This window comes from Carassius gibelio, chromosome B23, assembly GCF_023724105.1.
Source record: "Carassius gibelio isolate Cgi1373 ecotype wild population from Czech Republic chromosome B23, carGib1.2-hapl.c, whole genome shotgun sequence".
Classification (NCBI taxonomy): Eukaryota; Metazoa; Chordata; class Actinopteri; order Cypriniformes; family Cyprinidae; genus Carassius; species Carassius gibelio.
In genome coordinates this window covers 28,958,591-28,979,759 of record NC_068418.1, presented here as the reverse complement: position 1 = coordinate 28,979,759, position 21,169 = coordinate 28,958,591, and the positions used below count along the sequence as shown (strand labels likewise).

Below are 21,169 nucleotides of genomic sequence, written 5' to 3'. Positions count from 1 at the left end.
GAGTTTGTAATGTGATGATGGTGCTACTGCCCAGTATGAATGGGAGGAGATTACAGCTATGTCTTTGTTTTGATCCAAAAATAGATGTCCTAAAGTGTCCATCAAACAGAGAGCAGGAGACGAGTGTCTCTGAATGTAGGGAAAAGATGTTTGTAGGTGTTATTTTTCTTTCCTTTTCCCTTCGCAGTTTCTGTAGCATGAAACGGAAAAAAAAAAACTATAGTTGCAACAAAGTCTGAGGATGGAGACTGGATTTTCAAGCTTCTTTTTTCAGAAGCATCATATATCTATTTCTAAAAGAAGAGGAATCATGGAGAGAGACTTTTTTTCTAGATGGCTGAATGGAGGACAGGAATCACAGGCACCACGATGAATGCTAATGCTGGTGATGGAAAGTGTGTGATTTTTTTGTTGAATTGTACAGACAGAAAACAATGTTTCAAGCTTTTGTTTTCTCTTTACAACAGCTGTGGTTTCGCTCCAATAATAAGAAGTTATTTAATATTTATGTGACCTTGCAATGAGAAAATTCTAGGGTGTTTTTGCACTTTTTAGGTTCATTTTTACTTTTTGAAATTATTGCATATATCTTTTAACAGGGAATTTGCTTTACAATGTTGTTTAGTTCACTTTGCTTTGATGCACAAATAGTCTTTCAGTGTGACGAAGAACTGTTGTTCTGTGTTTTATTTAAGAAAAAAAAAGAAAAAAAAAAAACTTTTTTTTCTTCGCTTCCAAGATTGGATGATTTCAATATGAAACGGGCATGCTAGAACCTGGCTTGTCTAACGAGTAACACTAATGATGACTGTAATTTAAATGAATTCTATACAGAGGAAATTATTGCAGTGCTTCGCTCCAAATTAAAAAAAGAAAAAGACAGAAGAATGATTTTTGTTTGCTTGGCCTCCATTGAATATAAACAAGGAAACGCGAGGCGAGGAAATGATTAATTATTTCCTAAACACGGCTTTGTTCATAATATAGGCAACTAAATGTGTAGATGGTTATCCTCGACAATATTGTTTCAGGAGAAAAAAAAAAAAGGTTGTATAGTATTTTCTTCTGTAAAAACTATATATGAACAAAAATGCTCTTTGATTAAAAGCTTCCTTTAAAAAGAAAATAAAAAGGAGAAATAAAGAATAAAAAGTTAAAAACTGAACTAACACCAGTATAGTTTGCTTGTATGTGTGTGTGCGCGTGACCGTATGTAAGCGTGTATGTGAGGTTTTATTGTTATTACCATGGTTTCCCCATAGTGGTAGAGGAATTAGTGGTAATTAAATCTATACGAGTCACATTATTGTAGCACTGAACATTGGAGTGTATTTCTACCTTTTACGCAACAAAGTCATCATTTTCAAAGCTGTATATCATGTGCGACCACAATAACGATGATATCTGCATAATTTAATACCATCCACAACTCTTTCGTTTGCTGTTGTTTTGGTGTTTGTTTTATTTAATTGAACTTATGTATTTTGCATATGGCATGCCCCTCTCACAGGCCGTTTGTTCTCTGGTCTCAAGTGCAAAGGCGCAGGACTCACACTGAAGCAGCTGTTTGCCTGGGAGATACTGTGCACTTGAATACATTTTATGTGTGTAAAATAGCAGGATTTGTAAAGAGTCGAAATAAAGAAATTCTAATTATTATAACAATGCAAATGCTCCACACAGTGTTTCTCGATCTCATGGCTTGCGCGGTTAGTCGTAGGTAGCACTGCTGTGCTGTAGTGAAAAGGTTTAACGGGACTGGAGTTAATAAGCCCCCCTCCTGCTGAGACGAACGCCGTTAAAGGGCACAAGGCCCCAGGTCTGTGGTATGACACAGAGAACGCCAGCAGCGCTGCTCTGACTGAGGAAGACAGCATTTTAACATCCTTATTACTTTTCTCCATAGACCGAGCATTTTGTATAACAAATTCAGTTCACGTGTACAAACAATAGATCATGAAATTCTCACTCTGACATAGTCATGGAGCCATATTTAGGGTACGAATGCTCTCTGGTGCATTTGGGGAAAGTTTCTAGCTCTCTAAAAGCGTGTTTGTTTTTCATTCTTCTCTCTCATTGTGCAGGCTGCTCGTCGCTTTGACCAGCATATACCGTCCTGTCCCACTCGCTACAGCTGTTCTCTTGCCTCACCCTCCTCTTCCTTCTGATGTGTCTTTAAATAAAAACGTGTAAAGCCACCACCATCTGTCTGCCAGCTGGCATCCTGCATATAATCTTGAAAAAAAAAAAAAAAAAAGACAACTATGGAAATTATATTACACAAAAACCAGACGGAAACAACCTCCAAACTAGTGCAGGCTGCTGTTGAAACAACAGATCACCTTATTGTCTTACAAAAAAAGAAAAAACAAATAATTCTTGATTTGGCTGTATAAATTATAAATTGCATTCAGTTATGTAAATTACGTTGCAAACATCATTTGGACACTTATGCCACAATTAAAAATGCAAGTCAACTGGCAAATCAAGAATGCATTTATTTCAAAATGAGCACAAGCATGCTTTTCATGCAAAACATTAGAGCAAAACCAAAAATGTTAAATGCTAAAAGTAATAATCATATATAAAAATGTGTGCATATAGGCTATGCTTTATGCAAGACCAGTTTTCAAAGCGTTTTATCAATTGTATGTGTATTTCAAATTATAAATAAAATAAATCTATAATTTAGAATTTTATATAATTACAGTATATATAATGCAAAATGTGTTAAATTATAACACTGAAGTATTAAGTAGATAAGGTACTGTAAGTGCAAACAAATGCTGCTAGGTTTTTGTTTATTTTTTCAGAATTAATTTTTGTTCTGTAATGCAAAGACATTTTTATGCTTTTATTTTCAAGGACGTTGTGGGACCACCACATGTGAAATTAAATTAATCTATATATTTTTTTTATTTTATATTGAGCTTATTTACCGGACAGATTTCACTTGAAACAGAGACACACAGCTGCATGAACATGTTTCATCTCCATAGACTTTTTTTTTTTTTCATCATAATGAGCTGTGTGTGTGTAGTCATACCGGGGCTGGATCTGACTCGTACTGAGGGTTGAGGTTCCAGGAACAGGTTGTGTGAGACGCAGCAGCAACAGCAGCGCATGAGGAACAATGGAGCCCAGAAACATACGACAGGTGTTCTGTACATATGTCACAACAGCGGTGGTCACACATCATCTACACAACCTATTAGGATGCACAAGAATCAACCATAATATTTCAAGCAATCGAGGAACGCCGTGTGTATATTTAGTTTCTTATTGCATTGTTTAATGGCATTACACCCACAAACACATTGTAACAGCTGTGTATTTCTGACAATTCAGAAGTGTACGGTTGTTTAGTTACAAATCGCATTTCATATGCTTGTCATAAACATTGGAAATAATCATTCCATTTGTGCATATAATTGCAGTATTGTTCTGTTTTTAGTATGCGTCTGTAAATCTCATCCATTTCCGCGTAACCTTTGGCATTCACATTCATTTTGCCATTTCCATTCATGCGTGGCTTTATTTAAAGAGACCTTTGGTCAGAGTTTAAAAAAAGGATTCATAAGGAAGCTGCCATGCCACTGGTAGCAGCTGCTGCTTGTGTGAAAAATTAAGTTCAGGGACCCCAAAGGAAAAAGAGAATTAGACACACATTCAGCCAATTTAACTTTAACAAGACCTTATTGGCGGTAATGTCACAGGCCCGCTATGTACAAATGCTATTCTCTGTATTCATGTCTACTGAAATGAGGAGAAATGCTCAATTATGTTCTGGATCAGGGGAGATTTCAGCATAAATATGACTTTAAATGTGTGTAGTCAGACACAACAAGCTCGTTCAGTAGACCGTATTTCAGATTTTGGCAAATCATTGTAACAGAAAAGCACATCCAAAGCTAAGAATGATTTAATATGCTCTTATCTTAACATTAACTAAAGACACACCTGTCGAAAACACGCAAGTTTTTACTTGAAGCTGCGCAGCTGCACGTAAGCAAGTGAAGAATTTCAGTCTCAGCCAAATTTCCACAATCAGAATCTCCTAATAGCAATTTTGTGCAAGGGATAAGAGGTAATTTCTCTGTAAATGTAAACTTTACAAGTCATTTTAAACCCAGATATTAATACAGACATTAAAAAGAATAAAGAAATAATTAAATACTGTAAAATGCCAATACACAATGCAAAGACACAAAATGCCCCTGTTTTAGGCATTTAAATACATGTTAAAAATTATGATAATAATTTTAAACAATTATAAAATGTATAAAAGCCCAGTAAGAATCTGCAAAAAAATATTTATATAAAATCTGAGTAACATTTTACAAGATTCCATCAGCCAAACATGTATTAACTAACATTAACTAACAATGAGCATTACACTTGTTACGGTATTTTTATAAATCTTTGTTAACTTTAGTTAACAAAAGTAAGGAACGCTTTATTTGACAGTATCATTGTACTTACTTACATATTACATGTACTTACTACAGTGATAATAAATTATGCATAATTACATGCAACTTTCCCTAAACCAAACCTTCATCCTAACCTTAACCTTATAGCAAGTACATGTAGTAGTCTACTTAACTGTGTAATTACATTGTAACATTACAAATATTAAAATAATATTTACAGGTACTACTTTTGGTCTTAATAATGTATTTAGAAATTTACACTAAATAGGGTTTAGGCTTTTCTCATTGTTAGTTCATGTTAATTAAAAAGAAAACGTTACCAAAATGCCTTTATATTTTCTATAACGGCACTCTTATTGGTAGGACGACGAGGATGTTTGCAAACAAATTGTTTATAATTTGATATGTATTTTTTTCTTTATTTATATATTTGATACATATGCAAGGTCAGGTCGAAACAACTTAATATTCATGAGCTGAGACGGGCAGGTCGTGACATCACTACGGCCCTTTCCAATTCAAAGCCTTTCTCGGCACTGCTGGCTGAAAGTAGGCTTTATCAAATTAGCCAAACAATAATAAAATGCGGGGATGTGTAATATTTGGGAAGCTTGGATTTCTCGTATATTTGTAGAGCTCGCAGATTCTGTGTGGGCCTGCTAACAGCGCGTTCTCTAATCATCACAGGACTGAAAATATGTGGAAATGATTAAATAACACTGTTTTAGCCGACTTTGGCACTCGGGCTAGGTTAGATTACACGCAGTTTGCTTAAAGGCTGAACAGCCATCTCTGGAGCACTGGGGAGATTTTTCAGCTCTTTACGACTCCGTCCAGAAAGAGAGTACTGGGAGCAACAAGGCATTACTCTCGCACGCGCGCACGCCAGCGAGGGCCATTTACTTACCAACTAAGGAGATCCTTGAGTGCTAAGCTGTAAATTTGGTTAATTTAGCACGATTCCACAGAGAATTGGTCGGGTTTCTTGCGGGGGAAAGCCCAGCAGGCTCGCTGCGAATGAGCGGAGATGGTTGATGTGGTCCTTAGCGCCTTGATGACGGCAGGAACACGCGGTTGACAGCGCGCGCCGGAGCCATAAAACAGAGCTGCCACGCAGGGGCACAATGCGCGGCAATATGAATATTGCTCAAACTTAATGCAATTAGCTTGTATTGAAGAAAGATGAAAATGTTCAATACTTAGAGAAAATGGTGTATACAGATGGAGACGTGGCCCTATGAAATCACACGTCCAGCCAGGCAATCAACGCTGAAAAACATCACGCAAATGCAAGCGATAAATCGCGGTGTTTCACATTGTCACAGTGTGTGCGCGCACTGCTTCTTGTGATTGGGAGCACCTGCACACAGTGCAGCGGGCATATATAGCCTATTAAGGATACAAACCAGACCATTTTCAAATTGAACCTTATTGAATGAAAGAAGAGAGGGAGGGAGAAATAAAAGCCAGCTACCAATTTCGTCCATTTAACTGACTCTTAAATCAGACTTGATTGAAAGGGAACAAAGAGAATTAGAAAAAGCAGCTCTTTTGATGAGCCACACAGGATATGATGACATTCAGCAGCTCTCCACAGCTCTGCTCTGACACTAAAGCCACCAGCAATGCATGTTTGCATGATGGCCATAAGGACATGACAGAATCTCCCAGTGCATCCTTGTGAACCGGGTCAAGGTAAATAAGAGCTTTTAAAATGCCTTGTTTGGTGCAGCAGCTGCGGCCCTTATGAAAAGAAACGTGAAAACAGGTGGGACGGGGCTTGTGCTAATCTTTTGCATTATGGTGATGGTTGATAACACACTGGTCTTCTCACTCCACACACTTAAAATACTGTCATTCAATACCCGATACATCAGCAATGTGATATTTGCAGAATGGAAGAGGTGAAGATTGGAAAGATTGTGCTGATACTAATAATAAAGTGCTTGAAGTGGGAAAAATGTTTATATATATATATATATATATATATATATATATATATATATATATATATATATAGCGTATATATTATAATTTAAAGATACATTTATTAAAGTAAATAAATTAATATGATAGAAATAATATTTATATAAATATATAATTATTTACATATAATAAAATTAGGTTAGCACATTTACTTTGGCAGCAAAATTAACATACTAAGAGGGGAAAATACATATTTGGGGGGAAAATATCAATTTCTATATTTCAAAAAATACCAACACAATTTCTAACAGCTCTAATATATCACCCCCTTCTTACCTGTGGAGAAAAAAGTCTGTTTATGACATAATTATTATAATTTTTTTAACGATGTTTTAAAACATAATTATTTAAATTTGTTATAACAAATTATAATTTATGAAAATAAGTTAATATATTAAGTATAATAGTTGTATAAAATAGATAGTTTAAAATGTCTGTGTTCATGACATGAAAACTTTTAAAGAAATGTAAGAATTTGTGGCAGATAGTTGAAAGTGACATGACATAGAGCCAAGTATTGTGACCCATACTCAGAATTTGTGCTCTGCATTTAACCCATCCAAAGTGCACACACACACACAACAGTGAACACACACACGCACTGTGAACACACACCCGGAGCAGTGGGCAGCAGTTATGCTGCGGCGCTCTGGAGCAGTTGGGGGTTCGGTGCCATGCTCAAGGACACCTCAGTTGTGGTATTGCCGGCCCGAGACTCGAACCCACAACCTTATGGTTAGGAGTCAAACTCTAACCATTAGGCCAAGACTTCCCCAAAAGTAAAGTAATGTTTACATTTACGGTTGATGCACCCTCTTGTAATACTATCTCCTGAACGACACTTAAGCTCCAGTGAAGTGTGAGGTTAAACATGTCAGTCTGAAGCAGCCTTTATATCTAAATGGACGGTTTTGGCTAATTTAAAATATGCACCAAATCTAATTCTGATAGTCAAAACACTGGCTTGTGAGACTAACAGTCTTTGACATGTTTCCAGCAACAAGTAATTTGTCTGCGCACACTAAACATGAAACTGCTGAGCTACGCCACACTATCACAGCCAATCAGAAGGCATTTGATGTTTAATGTACAGTTATGTGATTGCACGTCTTTGGACTAATGAGATTTTGTGGTGGGCGGAGCTACCAAGAATGACGCAAATCATGCCGCATGTGGTTAGAACCCTGTAATATATCACTTTTGGTGCATCTTAGTCCAAACAAAATCCACATTCGAGGGCCATGAAATCTATACAAAGCAGCATTTGTGAAATCATATCAGGTCTCTTAATGGCTTTATTGTTTCCAACAACATTTTAGCATGGTTTCAAAGCACACAGCATTTTATGCAAGCAGCACATTTCTAAACAGTCTTTAATAAACACGTTAATGACAGAGCAACCCTCCAGCTGTACAAGAGACTTAGTTATTTCTCCAGGCATCAGACATCTTACTTATTCCACAGTCATTAAGAGCTGTGCTCCAGGATATAGCAGAGCTGGTGTAATTACACAGGTACCGTGATGAGGAAGTTAGCAGTGGTATTCATCGTCTTAATTAAGGCATAAACTCTGTGCTCTAAGCTAAAAGCAAATCTGTTGGTTTAGGCGCCGAGTTATAGCAGAAGATGGGAGCATGTCGCTGTCACCCAGCACATCCTCCCAGGGTTGCAATCCGCATTTGCATGTGGAAAGTACACCACTGAGAAAGACTGCGATGGGGAAGGACGAGCCAGTCCTATCAGAGAGTCAGTGCCAGGTCGAGCTTTCCTTTCGCTTCCTCCTCAGAGCCTCCGGCGTCTTTCAGGTGCCACGCATGCGATTTGTCTAATTTGCAAGCCTTGGCGAGGGCCGCACCTGTTGCCCCGTCACCGCCTGCAGTCCCAAATCTCAACCAAGCGACAAGCACCCCTAGATAATCCATTCTACCCACTATAACACGGATGCTCTCCCTGGTCCGTGTAGGACAAGGGCATTTTTCTCCGGTGGCGCACTCATATCCGCCATGCCGCTGATGGCTCATTACAGGCCAATTCATAAATATTGTCTCCAGTATTACCACTTCCAGGGGCTCTCAGCTCCCTGGAGATTTATTCTGCTCTTTTACAGCATGCTATTGTTTTCTTCCCTCTTTCTGTTTTTCACACCCCACCCTCTGTTCTTCCAAACCTCCTCTGCAAGACGTGACACCGTTTTGACCACCAGAGCTACAGTGCTTGCCGCATGAGGATGACGGCGGCGGGTATTTGTTCCATTTAGAGTTGAAACAGGGCCAGCGGAACATCAAGTGACAGCAGCCACACAGCAGGGCGAAATGCAATCCTGCTCGATTGAACAATCATATAAGTGATGACAAAGTGCTTTATGACTATGCAGGGTTTTTTGCACTAGGGTTTAGCAAACTAAGGTCTTATGCAGGCCTTCTCATGCGACCTTGGCCCATTGTCACCTAAACTCCAGCTCCCAGAAGAGCGGTATATATACCGATTTCTATTATACTAATATATATATATATATATGTATGTGTGTGTGTTTTTAATATCGAGGCATAAACTGTAAGGAAGTCACTCGATACAAGTTGGAAGTGACAAAAAACTCCCAACGCCATGAAGATGAAAAAAGCCAAAAATGTGATATAATACATAAATAAATAAAATTTCACTAAGGAACGGTGTTTCGGTCACAGCGTGACCTTGTTTTGCCAGGTGCAAGAGTGAATTCGTCATTTTTGAGATTTGCAGTTTTCACTAGTCATATACAATTTGGTATAAATCACACGATCAATACAAATATTTTTACATCACATATATTGGGTGACAAAACCATGTGTTCTTTTTTTTTTTTATAAGATCACTCTTGCACCTGGCATTGTAATGCGGATGCTGCACACTGGTGGTGGTTGAGGAGAGACCCCCCCCATGTGATTGTACAACAACACACAAAGCGCCATATAAATGCATCCATCCATCCATTGTAATGAGGTAAGGTCATGTTATGACTGAAACACTTGCTGTTCTTAAGTAAAACTTTTTTTTTTTTTCATCTTTTTTCATCTTTATATTTTTCAGCCTTTTTTGCAACTTTTCATTCCATGGAATATTGTGGCACATACACTTTTTGGGCTTTATCATGCATTGTGAGTTTTTTGTAGTTTTCCTTATAGTTGACTCTGAAGTTTGAAATCATGATTTTTAAAGCCAAATTAACCTTGTTACTTAAAGTCTAGATAAGAGGGCTTCCAAAGTGTGTGCCCAAGGCTCTCGCAGCACAATGACAGAAACCAGATTCTGTGTTTTGCAGGGTGAAGCGCAACATCGCACGCAGCTGACTCCATCAGCATAGAGCGCGAGTGTCCCGTGGTGCGTGCTACCATCTGTCCATCAGCAGATTCCCTTTGAGTGTAGGATACCCAGTGGTGTTCCAGAGGTCTGGACCCACATTAGCACAACATCAAACAGGCTCCCTCCTACACATGCAGCTCTGCATGCGCTCCTGCTTATCTTATCTGAGACGGAAGGAGGAAGTCACCCCTCTGGTCCATCCCTGTAGAATTAGGCTTGACCTTTCTCATGCAAAGCTGAGAGAACTTGGAGAGGTTTTCTGCCCCGGCGACTGGGATTGTGTCCAGGGATACTGCTTTAATGGGGCACCTGCTGTGCTATTGTTAAAAATAAAGATAGGTATGACTGGCATCGGCTGATATCTTTAATATGGAATGTGTTCTAATTCCATTTTTATGACAGCACTGTAGTGATGAAAGTTATGTTTAAGGGTGTTACAAGTGTCCTTTAGTTTTGCTAATAGCACATATAGCACACTTTCAAACGCATGGTTTCCAAAACCAGGGTTCACAACCCCCTAGTGCTACATGATGAAATTACAAAGAAACTGAGATTAAATTGCAATAAATTATAAAAAATAAATAATGATATACATATAATTCTACACACTTGAACAGTATACAGCATGCTAATGCGTGTGTGTGTGCGTGCGTGTATATATATATATATATATATATATATATATATATATATATATATATATATATATATATATATATATATATATATATATAGTAGTCAACATCTGAAGTGGTTCAAAATGGTTCTTCAAAGTTGTCCTAGGACAAGACACATTTTGGTTTTAGGACAACTTTGATGAAATGTTTTGATTAAAATAAAACAACTTAAAATATTGACTACTGTATGTGTGTGTATGTATGGTGTATATGTGTGTGTGTGTGTGTGTGTGTGTGTGTGTGTGTGTGTGTGTGTGTGTGAGCGTGATTTCACCAAGTACAACATGTTTTTGGATCAACATCCTTGTTGATCCTGGAACAACAATTTTATCAACCAATCAGAATTGAGCTATAACTTATCTGTATTAGGCTTACAGCCAGAGTTAGGTGCTTCTACATCCTTGTTAATCAGCTATCATTTCCCACTGACTTTAGAAATAAATTATGGGTAGAGTTAGGTTTAGGGATTGGGTTAAGTCTATATTTTTGAACAATAATGTTGATCCAGGAACATACACACACACACACATATATGTATATATACACATACACACACACATATTTTGTGAGGTGCCAAACAATAAGTAATTTATACAAATCTATTCAATTATATAGGTGTAAATCTGAATATGTGGCTACTGTATAAGCCTGATCATATAATGTAAATTGTGAATATATAAAAGTGAATCTGAATATATCCCCCTGACTACCAAATATGGAGGACATTATGTTTTAGCGATTTCTTTGAGACATTACGATCACAGTTTTAAGTCTGGATGTCCTGTGCCGTCACATTCAGGGCTTTTTAGAGATACCAAATCATTGGATGTTTCACCATGATCACTCCCACTACTTGGTCTTTAAATATGTCTGACATTAATTTAGTAATCAAGTGTGATACCCTTATGGAAATATGATAACAGTTTGTAATTATCTTTTAAATCTGACTAACCTTTAATTAGTTTGTCATAAATCAACATCTCAGAAAATTGTTTATGTGGTTTGGAATCGAAATATGACCTTTTGATATGAAACAGGACATCGATTTCATACATGTCGACTGTTGGGGACACCAGGACTTAAAGCATGTTTATTACATGTTTTGGGAGACAACACAAATTAATAGAGAAAAAAATACACATCTATTAAATATATGATATTTTGGCCATGACCGTATTAATATTCATATAATTGATATTATATAGAAATATTTTATATGTATGAAAAAAAATACAAATTATACATACTGTGTGTATATATATATATATATATATATATATATATATATATATATATATATATATATATATATATATATATATATATATATATATATATATATATATACACATACACACACACACACAATGGAAAACAACTATCACATGGCATATTAGTACTAAATAAAGTTATCTTTCATAAACTGTCAAATACACACAAGTTTGTCAAAAAGTTTTTTAAAAAAAGAAAGAAAAGAAACCAACAGTCAGTAAGGTCTGTGAATGTAAACAGCTGGCAAAGAAATCTCCTGTTTGTATTAGATCTGTGTGGCAGCAGTGTAAATAAATCAATAAATCCACTGCTCTGCACTGCTTTCACCATGGCATTAGAACTGGTACACCATTGTCGCTTGTGAAAACAACACAATGATGGTGCCGTGGGTGGAAACTTGCAGATTAAGGAGCGGTAATATTATAATAACATCCCCTTTCCATGTCACGGGGGAGCAAAATCTAAAGCTTTTTTTTTTTTTTTTTTTTTTTTTTTTTTACAAGCTTGCAGAGAAAGGCTTACCAAGAAAAAAAATGACTGGGTTTCCTGGGTTGGTAGATGCACCAGGCACCCGTTTATAGCACTTAAGCATGGAAAACGTCAGATTTTCATGATGTCACCTTAAAAATGTCTGTAATTCTAATTAATTTTCAATTGTGAACCCATTTATAGTGTTATTATAAAATTATTTATTAATAATTTGTACTTATGTAAACTGAAGTGCATAATTTAGTTTAACTAATAGTCACGAAGCACTATTTTGAAATCCATCATTTTAAACTTCACAGAAGTGGTTGCTTGATCTCTTCAGGTTTTTTCTCTTAAATTGCTCTGTAAGATATGGATGGCAAAAGACAATCCAGATTGGGACTTGAGGTGATGTGGCGTCACCTATTGCAATTCCTCCATGAGCACCCCGGGCTGCGAGCGGTTGCAGGCTGTGTTCAGTGAACCTCCTGGAGCAGGAAGGGCTAACAACCCTTGCATTGATCCAAGGAGACACTCAGCCCTCTAACCTGCTGAGTGCTCAGTTCACGAGAACAATGGAGTTCAGCACACATCAATACAGCAGCAGCCTATTGAGCGCACTCCGTTTAGTAAAGCCGACTGATGAGGTTGAAGCTCCAGAGAACCTTCAGTGTCTGTTAAATAAACCCTTTCTTTCCATCGCTCTGAAAGGACATAAAGACTTCAGCCTCCTTGTGTTCCCTGCTCTAGCTTTCCAGCATCTTAACCTGTTACTATGAGTCACGTTGGGCCAAAATGAGCGGTAAGCCTCACCTATAGGACCACTCCAAAGAGTTGGAGATTGGGATGGAAGAGGCTTTCTGGGCAGGAACGCACTGCTTGTCCCATAAGACACTAAATGATGTACAAGTGCATTTATTACAGCAGCCCCTATAAATCTGAGCCTGGCCTGAACTCCGGGGAGAGGTTAATGGATTACAAAGGGATGCGGTATCGAACCTTTGAGAAGTTTATACACCACATCAATATGTGCAAGGCTATTGATCATTTAGACCTTGACAGACAAATTAAATTCATAAACTTGATAATGCACTGGAATATTTGTATTGCTTACTACAGTGGAATGGGGCCTTTTTTACATTTTTAAACAGTGCTGCTTTAGGATCAAGGTTTATCGACTGAAATACACTTAATAGAGTCCACTGAAAATGCCAAGAAGAATGCTGAGCTACTGTGAAATTTAGAGTCAGATCAAATACATAGTTAGGCAGACTTTACACACAGTTTCTTTACGGCTGGTGACCATCTCATTTAATGTGCAAATTATATAAAAAAAAGTAAATAATTTACATTTAATAATTATTTGTACTTGTGTAAACAACTGCCTAATTTAAATTTAATTTATATTTATAATCATTTATTTTGGAACGGAACCAAAATAAATGCATGTATTATATATGAATCATTTACATCAATGAATAATTGATTAATTAATACTATGACTCCTTTCTTAAATCCTTCCTGATCAAATAAAAAAAATCAACAGAAAATAAAGGAAATTTGTGCTAAATCAAATTTATTACAATTATGTACATTCATCTTTCATACCAGAATTTTTCAGAGACAAATACCGGCAGGGTGTCAACAACATCAACATCAACAGAGCCCACATACAGCAACAATGTGCAGTTTGTGCAAACTGTTACAGACCTTTGACGTAAGCTTACTTATAAAAGTGATCCAGTGGGCGCACACACACACACACAGCTCACGCAAATGAGAACGAATGCTTAAATCACTAAACTGAGTTGCTGAAATTGAGCAGCAGGATGACTGTCAGAAAAACAGTTGGAGATGAGTGTGCAACACTAAAAGAGATAAAGGCAATCAGTAGCCCTCATAGCAGCTTTACAATGATTAGCTAAAATTAGCATACCATGTTGTTTAAAGGTCTCTGTCGCCACACTGCTAGAAACAACCTGCCAGTTGCAGGAACTCCTGAATGTGGTTTTAAGCAAAACTGATACATGCACACACACTCACACTCACACTAAAGCTCTGTCTCATTCTGAAGCTGATGGTCTTCCTTCCTCTCACTTAAAAAGCTAACTTTCGGTAACTCTGCAATGACACTTCTGACACCAAAAACTGTCTTTTACTTTCAAGATTAAACAGACTTTACTGATTCCTTTAAAAGGATAGTTCACTAAAAAAACATGTTATTTTCAATTTCATGTCATTACAAACAGCCTTTTTTATGGGACAAACAGTGTTATGTTTTGAATAGTGTTTGTGTACAAGTTAATAGAGACCAGTTGAGCTCCAAAAAAAGAAAAAAAAAACTTTGTCTGAACAGTTCTTGAACTGTTAACTTGAGAACCACTCCGGATGTACGGAGTTTAACTCAAGAACCAGATCAGTCAAATTTTGCGAATGAAATGTGTAGTGTGATTTCTGAACCAGATCAACCAGTTAATCAAAAACCATTCATCAATTGGACTGATCTGGTTCTTTAATGGTGTTTCTGGGGATATTTTTGGAGTTTTACCAGACATGGTTGCTATGAATTGTTGATCTATGGTAAGGAGAAGTGTGATTTTTTTTCCACAAAAAAAAAAAAAAAGGTTTCAGTAAATCACATATGTTGTGGTTTGGGTTGAACTATTCCTCTAATGTTCACTTCACATTTGGATTTTTAGCTTTTCAAATCATCACCCAAGTTTTAGAAAAAAAATAAATAAAGTCAACTCACGGTTTCTCTCGACATTGTATCATATGAAAGAATATACTATTCTTGTGTGGGTTAGTGTTAAGCCATTCCTAATCTAGGAAGTAAGAAGACGTACGCACATGACTCTTTCATTGTGCAGTCCCAGACCCACAATTCACCTGGCTGCACTGTAATCCGGTTACTCTGAAGGTCATTTGTTAAAAGTGAAAATGTCACAATGGATCTGACACTCGTTCTCACTCCAGGATCTCTCTGGCTTTGTTTCTCATCAGCTGGTGAGTGAGTAATTCCATTAGTTAAATATTCATACGCTACTCTCCATTTGCATCACGGGAATTTTTTTTTTTTCGTCTTCTTTTTTAATCCTCTCAGGACTTTCTGAGAGAAAAGCCCCCAAAGAGAAAAGCACAACTGTCAGCACCTCCGCTGAAGCATCCATTGTTTTACACGGTTTAATTACAAAACCCCAGCACCGTTTCATGTTAAGATTATTCACTGCAGGAGGCCTATATAATTTGGACTGGAGGGTTTGTCATGTAATATAATACAATATAACAGGCTTTCAGTATTAGATTTCCGATTTTAGCCTCCTTGACATTTCAAGCCGCATGAACTAATACATCTGTTATTTGTCGATCATTTGATTATTAACATACTTCATAAACCAAATCAGCTACCCTGCTGGAGACTTGAGAGAAACGACAGAGACAAACACATTTCTCTTTCGCCTCATTGTCTGCATTCTCATGCGCCTTTTCGCTCTCTCTCTCTCTCTCTTTCTCCCACAGGAATCTCAAATCCACCATCACTCTAAACACAAATACAAGGCCTCGTTGTTACACAGACTGCTGAAGCCTGCTGTACTACACGTCTGAAGGAGAATTGGTTCACTACGACAGATTACAAGGTCTGATCCAGAACTAGTGTTTACTGCTGAACAAAACAAAAAATATGGCGTTGAAACAGATCTCAGATCACTACAAAATTCTGTGGGGCCTCTGATTTGTCTATCGTCTTAACACCACGTACATGACATTTGTATTGACTATTGAGGTGCTATGGTACACTTAAACAGGCATTTTTTTGGAGTACTACAGTCTCTAGTAAAACAGCTAGCTAGCATTTAGGGGAAATGTATGGACTGCGAAACATAAAGTCATAATTCTCTTGTCTTCTTTCCAGAAATTTCTGTTGCTGTGCTTGTTCGGGCATGCAGAAGGGTTTGTGCCTTCAGTCTGGTTTGCACGTTGAAAGTTTGCATGTTGAAAAGTCAAAAGGGTAAAGAACTGCAGTGAAAGGAGCATAATCCACCTCACCTGCTGCTTTCGTACAATGTTAAATGATGCTCACGGTAGCCGTTTTACTGCGATGAGGGTGTGATATCAGATCTTAAATGAACTCCAAGGAAACCGAGAGAAGCCAATGGACGGATGAAGTTTCTTTCTAATCGACCTCGCTCTCGTTGCTCGCACCCTCTGGACGCCGCAGCTTCTCCACCTGCTCATTTATCTGTCCATCACCTCCTTTCCTGTCCTCCGTCTGCACGCTCAGGTGGTCTCCCTCATCCGCATGGGTCACATCGTCATCCTCATCTTCATCCTCATCATCCTCTTTCTTCTCCTCCTCGCCCTGGACTTCCATACGGACCTGGTCTTTCAGGTCCAGAGGGAGAATGGAGCCCAGGCCCACGTCTCCGTTCAGGCAGAGCGAGCCAGACGGGGTGGCCTGGGAGCTGTTGCCCTCTTTGATGGGGGAGGAGTTGGCTGACTCGTTGCTGACGGGCGAGATGTCGCTGCTGCTGTTGGTGTGGTTGATGGAGGGCGGGTTGGACAGCGATCCGGGTTTGAGAGGGATTTGCCAGGATGGGATTTTGGGAACGGAGGGCGAAGCGGGAAACTGTCTCCTGAGAAGAAAGAGGACGTGAATAGAAAATTACAAGCGCTTTCTTCGAAATCTTTGCTGAAATCTCTCACAACAGAGTACACGTTGTGCCTCAGGCTTGCGTCTGCCTAAAATATGCACGAGCGAGTCCAGCTATTGTGCTTTGGGAACACAAGCAGATTTGTCAGTCTGAAAGTACATGAGAGATTATGTCCATATGTACTCCACACCTGGCATCTGATTCAAAACAAAGCATGTCCTCACAACAAAGGTAAAATAAATTCAAAAGCGACTTCAGGGTGGTTTTGTTTGAATGCACGAGGCAACAAGTTGAGCAGATGGTGAGCTTGGTTTGTATTTACAGCAAAGATCTCACATCTTGAGAAGGACAACCAGACACAACATTCAGACACTGGAAGAAAAAGGTAATTACAGCTTAAAATGTTTAATGAGAACGAAACGGCAGACAAACGAAAGCTTTTATCTGTGTGAATTTCAGATGTATGAGATTACTTAGATCTTAATTTGCATGACACATACATAATCAAGTAAACATTAATGAAAGTGAGGGAAGATCCATCTTGGGGCATTGAGGGAACCTGTTGGATGCAGCAGGCCTCATTAACCAGTAATGAGCTGGTTCCAGCTACATGCCCCGGTGAAGAGAACGATATGACACATACAGATCAAACCATTTCAGACACATTTATCTGCCAAATCGTCCCAAGGCATACTAATATCAGCTGCCCTAAGTGAGAAACAATGCTCTCCACTCATTTATTTACACAGTGAGATTACAAAGCATGCATGTTGGAGCATCAACTAAAGGTCTCTTTCAGGATATGAAATGTTAAGTACATGCATCTTCTTAGTTTTCAAGCACAAATCTGAACGTATCGTAAAATAAAGAAATTCTTAACGGCAGGACATGGCTTTTGGGTGTCAAACTTTATTTTACTCAAACAAAAGCGAGGCAGTGCGTGAGGAAAATACTGTTTGTTTAATATGTCATACTGTTATGCATCAGAAAATAATAATGCAATTTCTGCAATTTGTGGAAAACCAATTTTAATGTTTAGGGTGTCAAACTGACAGACTGACACCAAAATACACAAGGTTCTAAATCCTTCAAAGCCACAGTTTGTCCGTCAAATCAAATATGGCATCTATTGTTAGAGATGTATTAAAAAAGTGAAAAGTTACCTGCCGAGAAGAAGACCCTTAAGAGATAAAATCTCAGCCTTGAGTTCACTGATGCTCTGAGACTCCAGCATGCGGTTGGTGGCAGATGAGGCCTGAAGAGACAAAATTACAAATGATCATCACCATCATTTTGGTTTTGGAAACCAATTTAAAACGCTTATTATTTACCCCTATAGGCTTTCCGCACCTCAAAACATGAACCAAGGATCATTCTGAAAACCCTGTAAATGTAATCATGGTCATCTTTTAAAATGCTGCTAAACTGACCTTAACATCGGCTTTTCTCTACTGTTGTTAAAAGTGAAAATCTGCCCCAGAATGTGAAAGCTCTAACACATCAGGCCTTATTTACCAGAACCTGTTATATTGGTATGCAGCGATCTGTTACAGTGTGAATTTTTCTAATTTGATTTGTCAAGAGTCACTCAATGAACACAATAATTCGATGCATTCAAACTGCCAATACAAGACAACAAAAGTCTCAATATCAAACCACAACTACACTGACGAGTCCCAGCTACTGTATTTTCTCCACCCAGAAGGTCAGGATCTTTCAAAAAAAAGGCCAAGGGAATTAATCATACCATTTTTACATATTTTTCCATATTGCAGACTGCTGATTTGAGCAGGACAGAGGTGTTTGATAAGAGGTCCCTGGCACAACAATGGCAGTATTCATCAAGTCAGGGAGGTTTTTATTAAAAGAAGCCTTATCGCCAACTGCTTGCCATGGGATGAATTGCTGAAGGGAGTGATGGCCAATTGAAGTGGCCAGAAAACATTTGAATAGCAAATGACTTCAAGGGGAAAAAAGGCCCAAAATAATCCATCCATCATTTTTTCCCCCTAAACAGACAGGTGGTTGGTAATGTCAATTTATAAAAAGATACCCTCTTCACACACACACACAAAAAAAGAAAGATTTGTAGCCCCTCTACATTTTAATTTCAGTTCTCTCAAGCCGCTCCTCTATGGCTACACAATGACTCTTTAAACCATCCACAAACAAACATACCACATCTACCCATAATCCCATTCCAGTTTTTCTGCCCGCTGAGGGGGTACGAGAGCAGGAAGAGGAAGTGAAAAAAGGGCTGGGGGGAAAAGGAAAATAAAAGTGTAATTAAGAACATCGGAGTCACTGGGGGCGGCTAGTTAGAAAGCAGAGACCCCCTATCGAGAGGCGAGGGATAACTCGGACTCTTCCACATGTAATTAAGTCTAAAGTAAATTAATTGAATCACATCTGAAAAGGATCGGACTCGTTTACAGCGAGGGCTGGGGAGGGACGGCGGTTTTGTCTCCTTTCTGCTCCTAAAGCCCTCAGATAAGTGCAGCGTTTTCCAAGAGGCCACATCTGATCCGAGCCGAGCGCATTAGGCCCGGTGAAGACACTCTTATTACAGGCCTCACCTCATTATGGCCATCTTAATCCCACACTCCCCACGGCACCCCATATAATAAGGCTGGAATGTACCTCTTGCTCATTTTACCTTTGTAACGGGGAAAAAAAAATTAATTGCTTCGGAGGCTTAGCTTACACTTCTCGGACATAAAATCTAAATAATATTTTAACAGAGGCTACAAAGCACCTCTCAGCCGGCGGTGTTTAAAGTTCCGCCGTTGCAATTCTTCATTTTCGAGAGCCAAACGCACGCACACACATTTAGTGATGACCGTTTAATTGCTGCTAAAGGCCTTCCTCTGCATGTCTTTGACTGTGTGAGCAGTCATCCAGTCAGAGGGGTCAGTGCAGTGTGATCGGGGTCCATCACCCTCTTAAGTGTGAACAAAGCTTTGCTACAGTCTGGGTAATTATTTAAGGAGGTGGAGCGTACCATACAAGAGAGGTATATGCACGTACTTACACAGAAACAGCAGTCAGACAAGGAATACATTAAAGCAAATGTCTGCAGAACATTAACAACGGATAATATCTTAACAAGGCAAGTTAAGAAACGTCTGAATGCAAATTAATTCTCTGTGATGCTCTTTTCACCGCTTAATACATGTATATTTATGGTGGAATCAGCTTGAAAATAAATCCCAAGGGAGTGTTTTCTGGTGAAAACACTGGTACGATTTATTTGAGCCTGTTTATTCACTTTCTCAGTGGCAGGGCGTTCTGCGGTGGAAGAGGGGAAAAAAAAATCGAAGCGCTCCTAATCTTCCACAAGCAGCCACTAATAAAGACAGCTATCGTTATATTCAAACGGCACAGCAATTAAACTCAACCAGTCAAGATGATAATGCTTTATATATGTGGAGAATGAGGTGCAACATTCTGCCTGTTATTCAGCATTAAATATTATCAAGGAGAACAAAGTGCTTTGGCTAAATAAATAAAAAAGAACTCTTACATTGAAATCAACTGATACAATACAGGTCAGTGATGGCAAATGAGTGGTAGACAATCTGCCTGAAATGGAAAAAAATTCATTCAAGTCAGAAATTTTCTGACAAAGCAGTGGGCAAATTTTGGAGCTTAAAAAAAGAAAGGTCAAATAAAGAAAATCACTAACAATTTCAAAATAATAACATCATATTTAAGTCCATTCCACAGAGAACTAGCTCAGGAAATCCAAAATTCAAATCATCCCAAAAAATAAGAAATAAAACACTGAAAGTACCTGACAAAGCACTTGAGAATTTTGACTGGTACAAAGACAATGCAAAAAAACAACTTTAGAAGTTCCAACTGACTTCCTTTATCAGTCGAAGACTTTATCAATCACCATTTGAATAACAGCTTCAGGTGTGCACAAGGGAATTTAGTCAGGTGAGCACTGATGAAATACAAAGTATGCACCCAATCTACGGAGATTAAAAAGACTATTAAACTATGAGCACAAACATATCCACAGTTTGAGTGATTGCTGAAGAGAAACAGGACCACTGTGCTCATAACAGAATATATTTTATTTGTGTGGCTTTGGAAATATATAGATATGTATAAAAATGTTTACTTAGCAGCTGAGGAAACAGGAGTCGCCATGTGTTTCTGGTTAAATACACATTTCCGCTTTAGAGAGTTTAATTGCCAAGCTTGGCCGCATTCTGCACAGAGTAAAGAACTCGGAAAAGGCAACTCAGAAAACCGCACAATAAAAACGCTACGCAGCCAAAAGGCTTAAACACGTGTCCTTCATTTCATGCTCTGGACCTGAAAATAATTTCCC

General features: G+C 38.2%; 2 protein-coding genes across 2 annotated transcripts in view; one reads left to right on the top strand and one right to left on the bottom strand.

Moving 5' to 3' along the window:
* LOC128011555 (peroxisomal membrane protein PEX14-like) overlaps positions 1 to 21,169 on the top strand; it is a 93,385-nt gene that overhangs the window by 1,894 nt on the left and 70,322 nt on the right. The window lies entirely within an intron of this gene.
* LOC128011297 (peroxisomal membrane protein PEX14-like) overlaps positions 13,735 to 21,169 on the bottom strand; it is a 10,497-nt gene continuing 3,062 nt past the window's right edge. Inside the window, exons 2-3 of the mRNA XM_052593535.1 lie at positions 17,991 to 18,082; positions 13,735 to 16,809 (exon numbers count right to left, since the gene is read on the bottom strand). Of these exons, the coding sequence (XP_052449495.1) occupies positions 16,350 to 16,809; positions 17,991 to 18,082 (552 nt within the window). The 3' untranslated portion in view covers positions 13,735 to 16,349. The remainder of the gene's footprint in view (positions 16,810 to 17,990; positions 18,083 to 21,169) is intronic.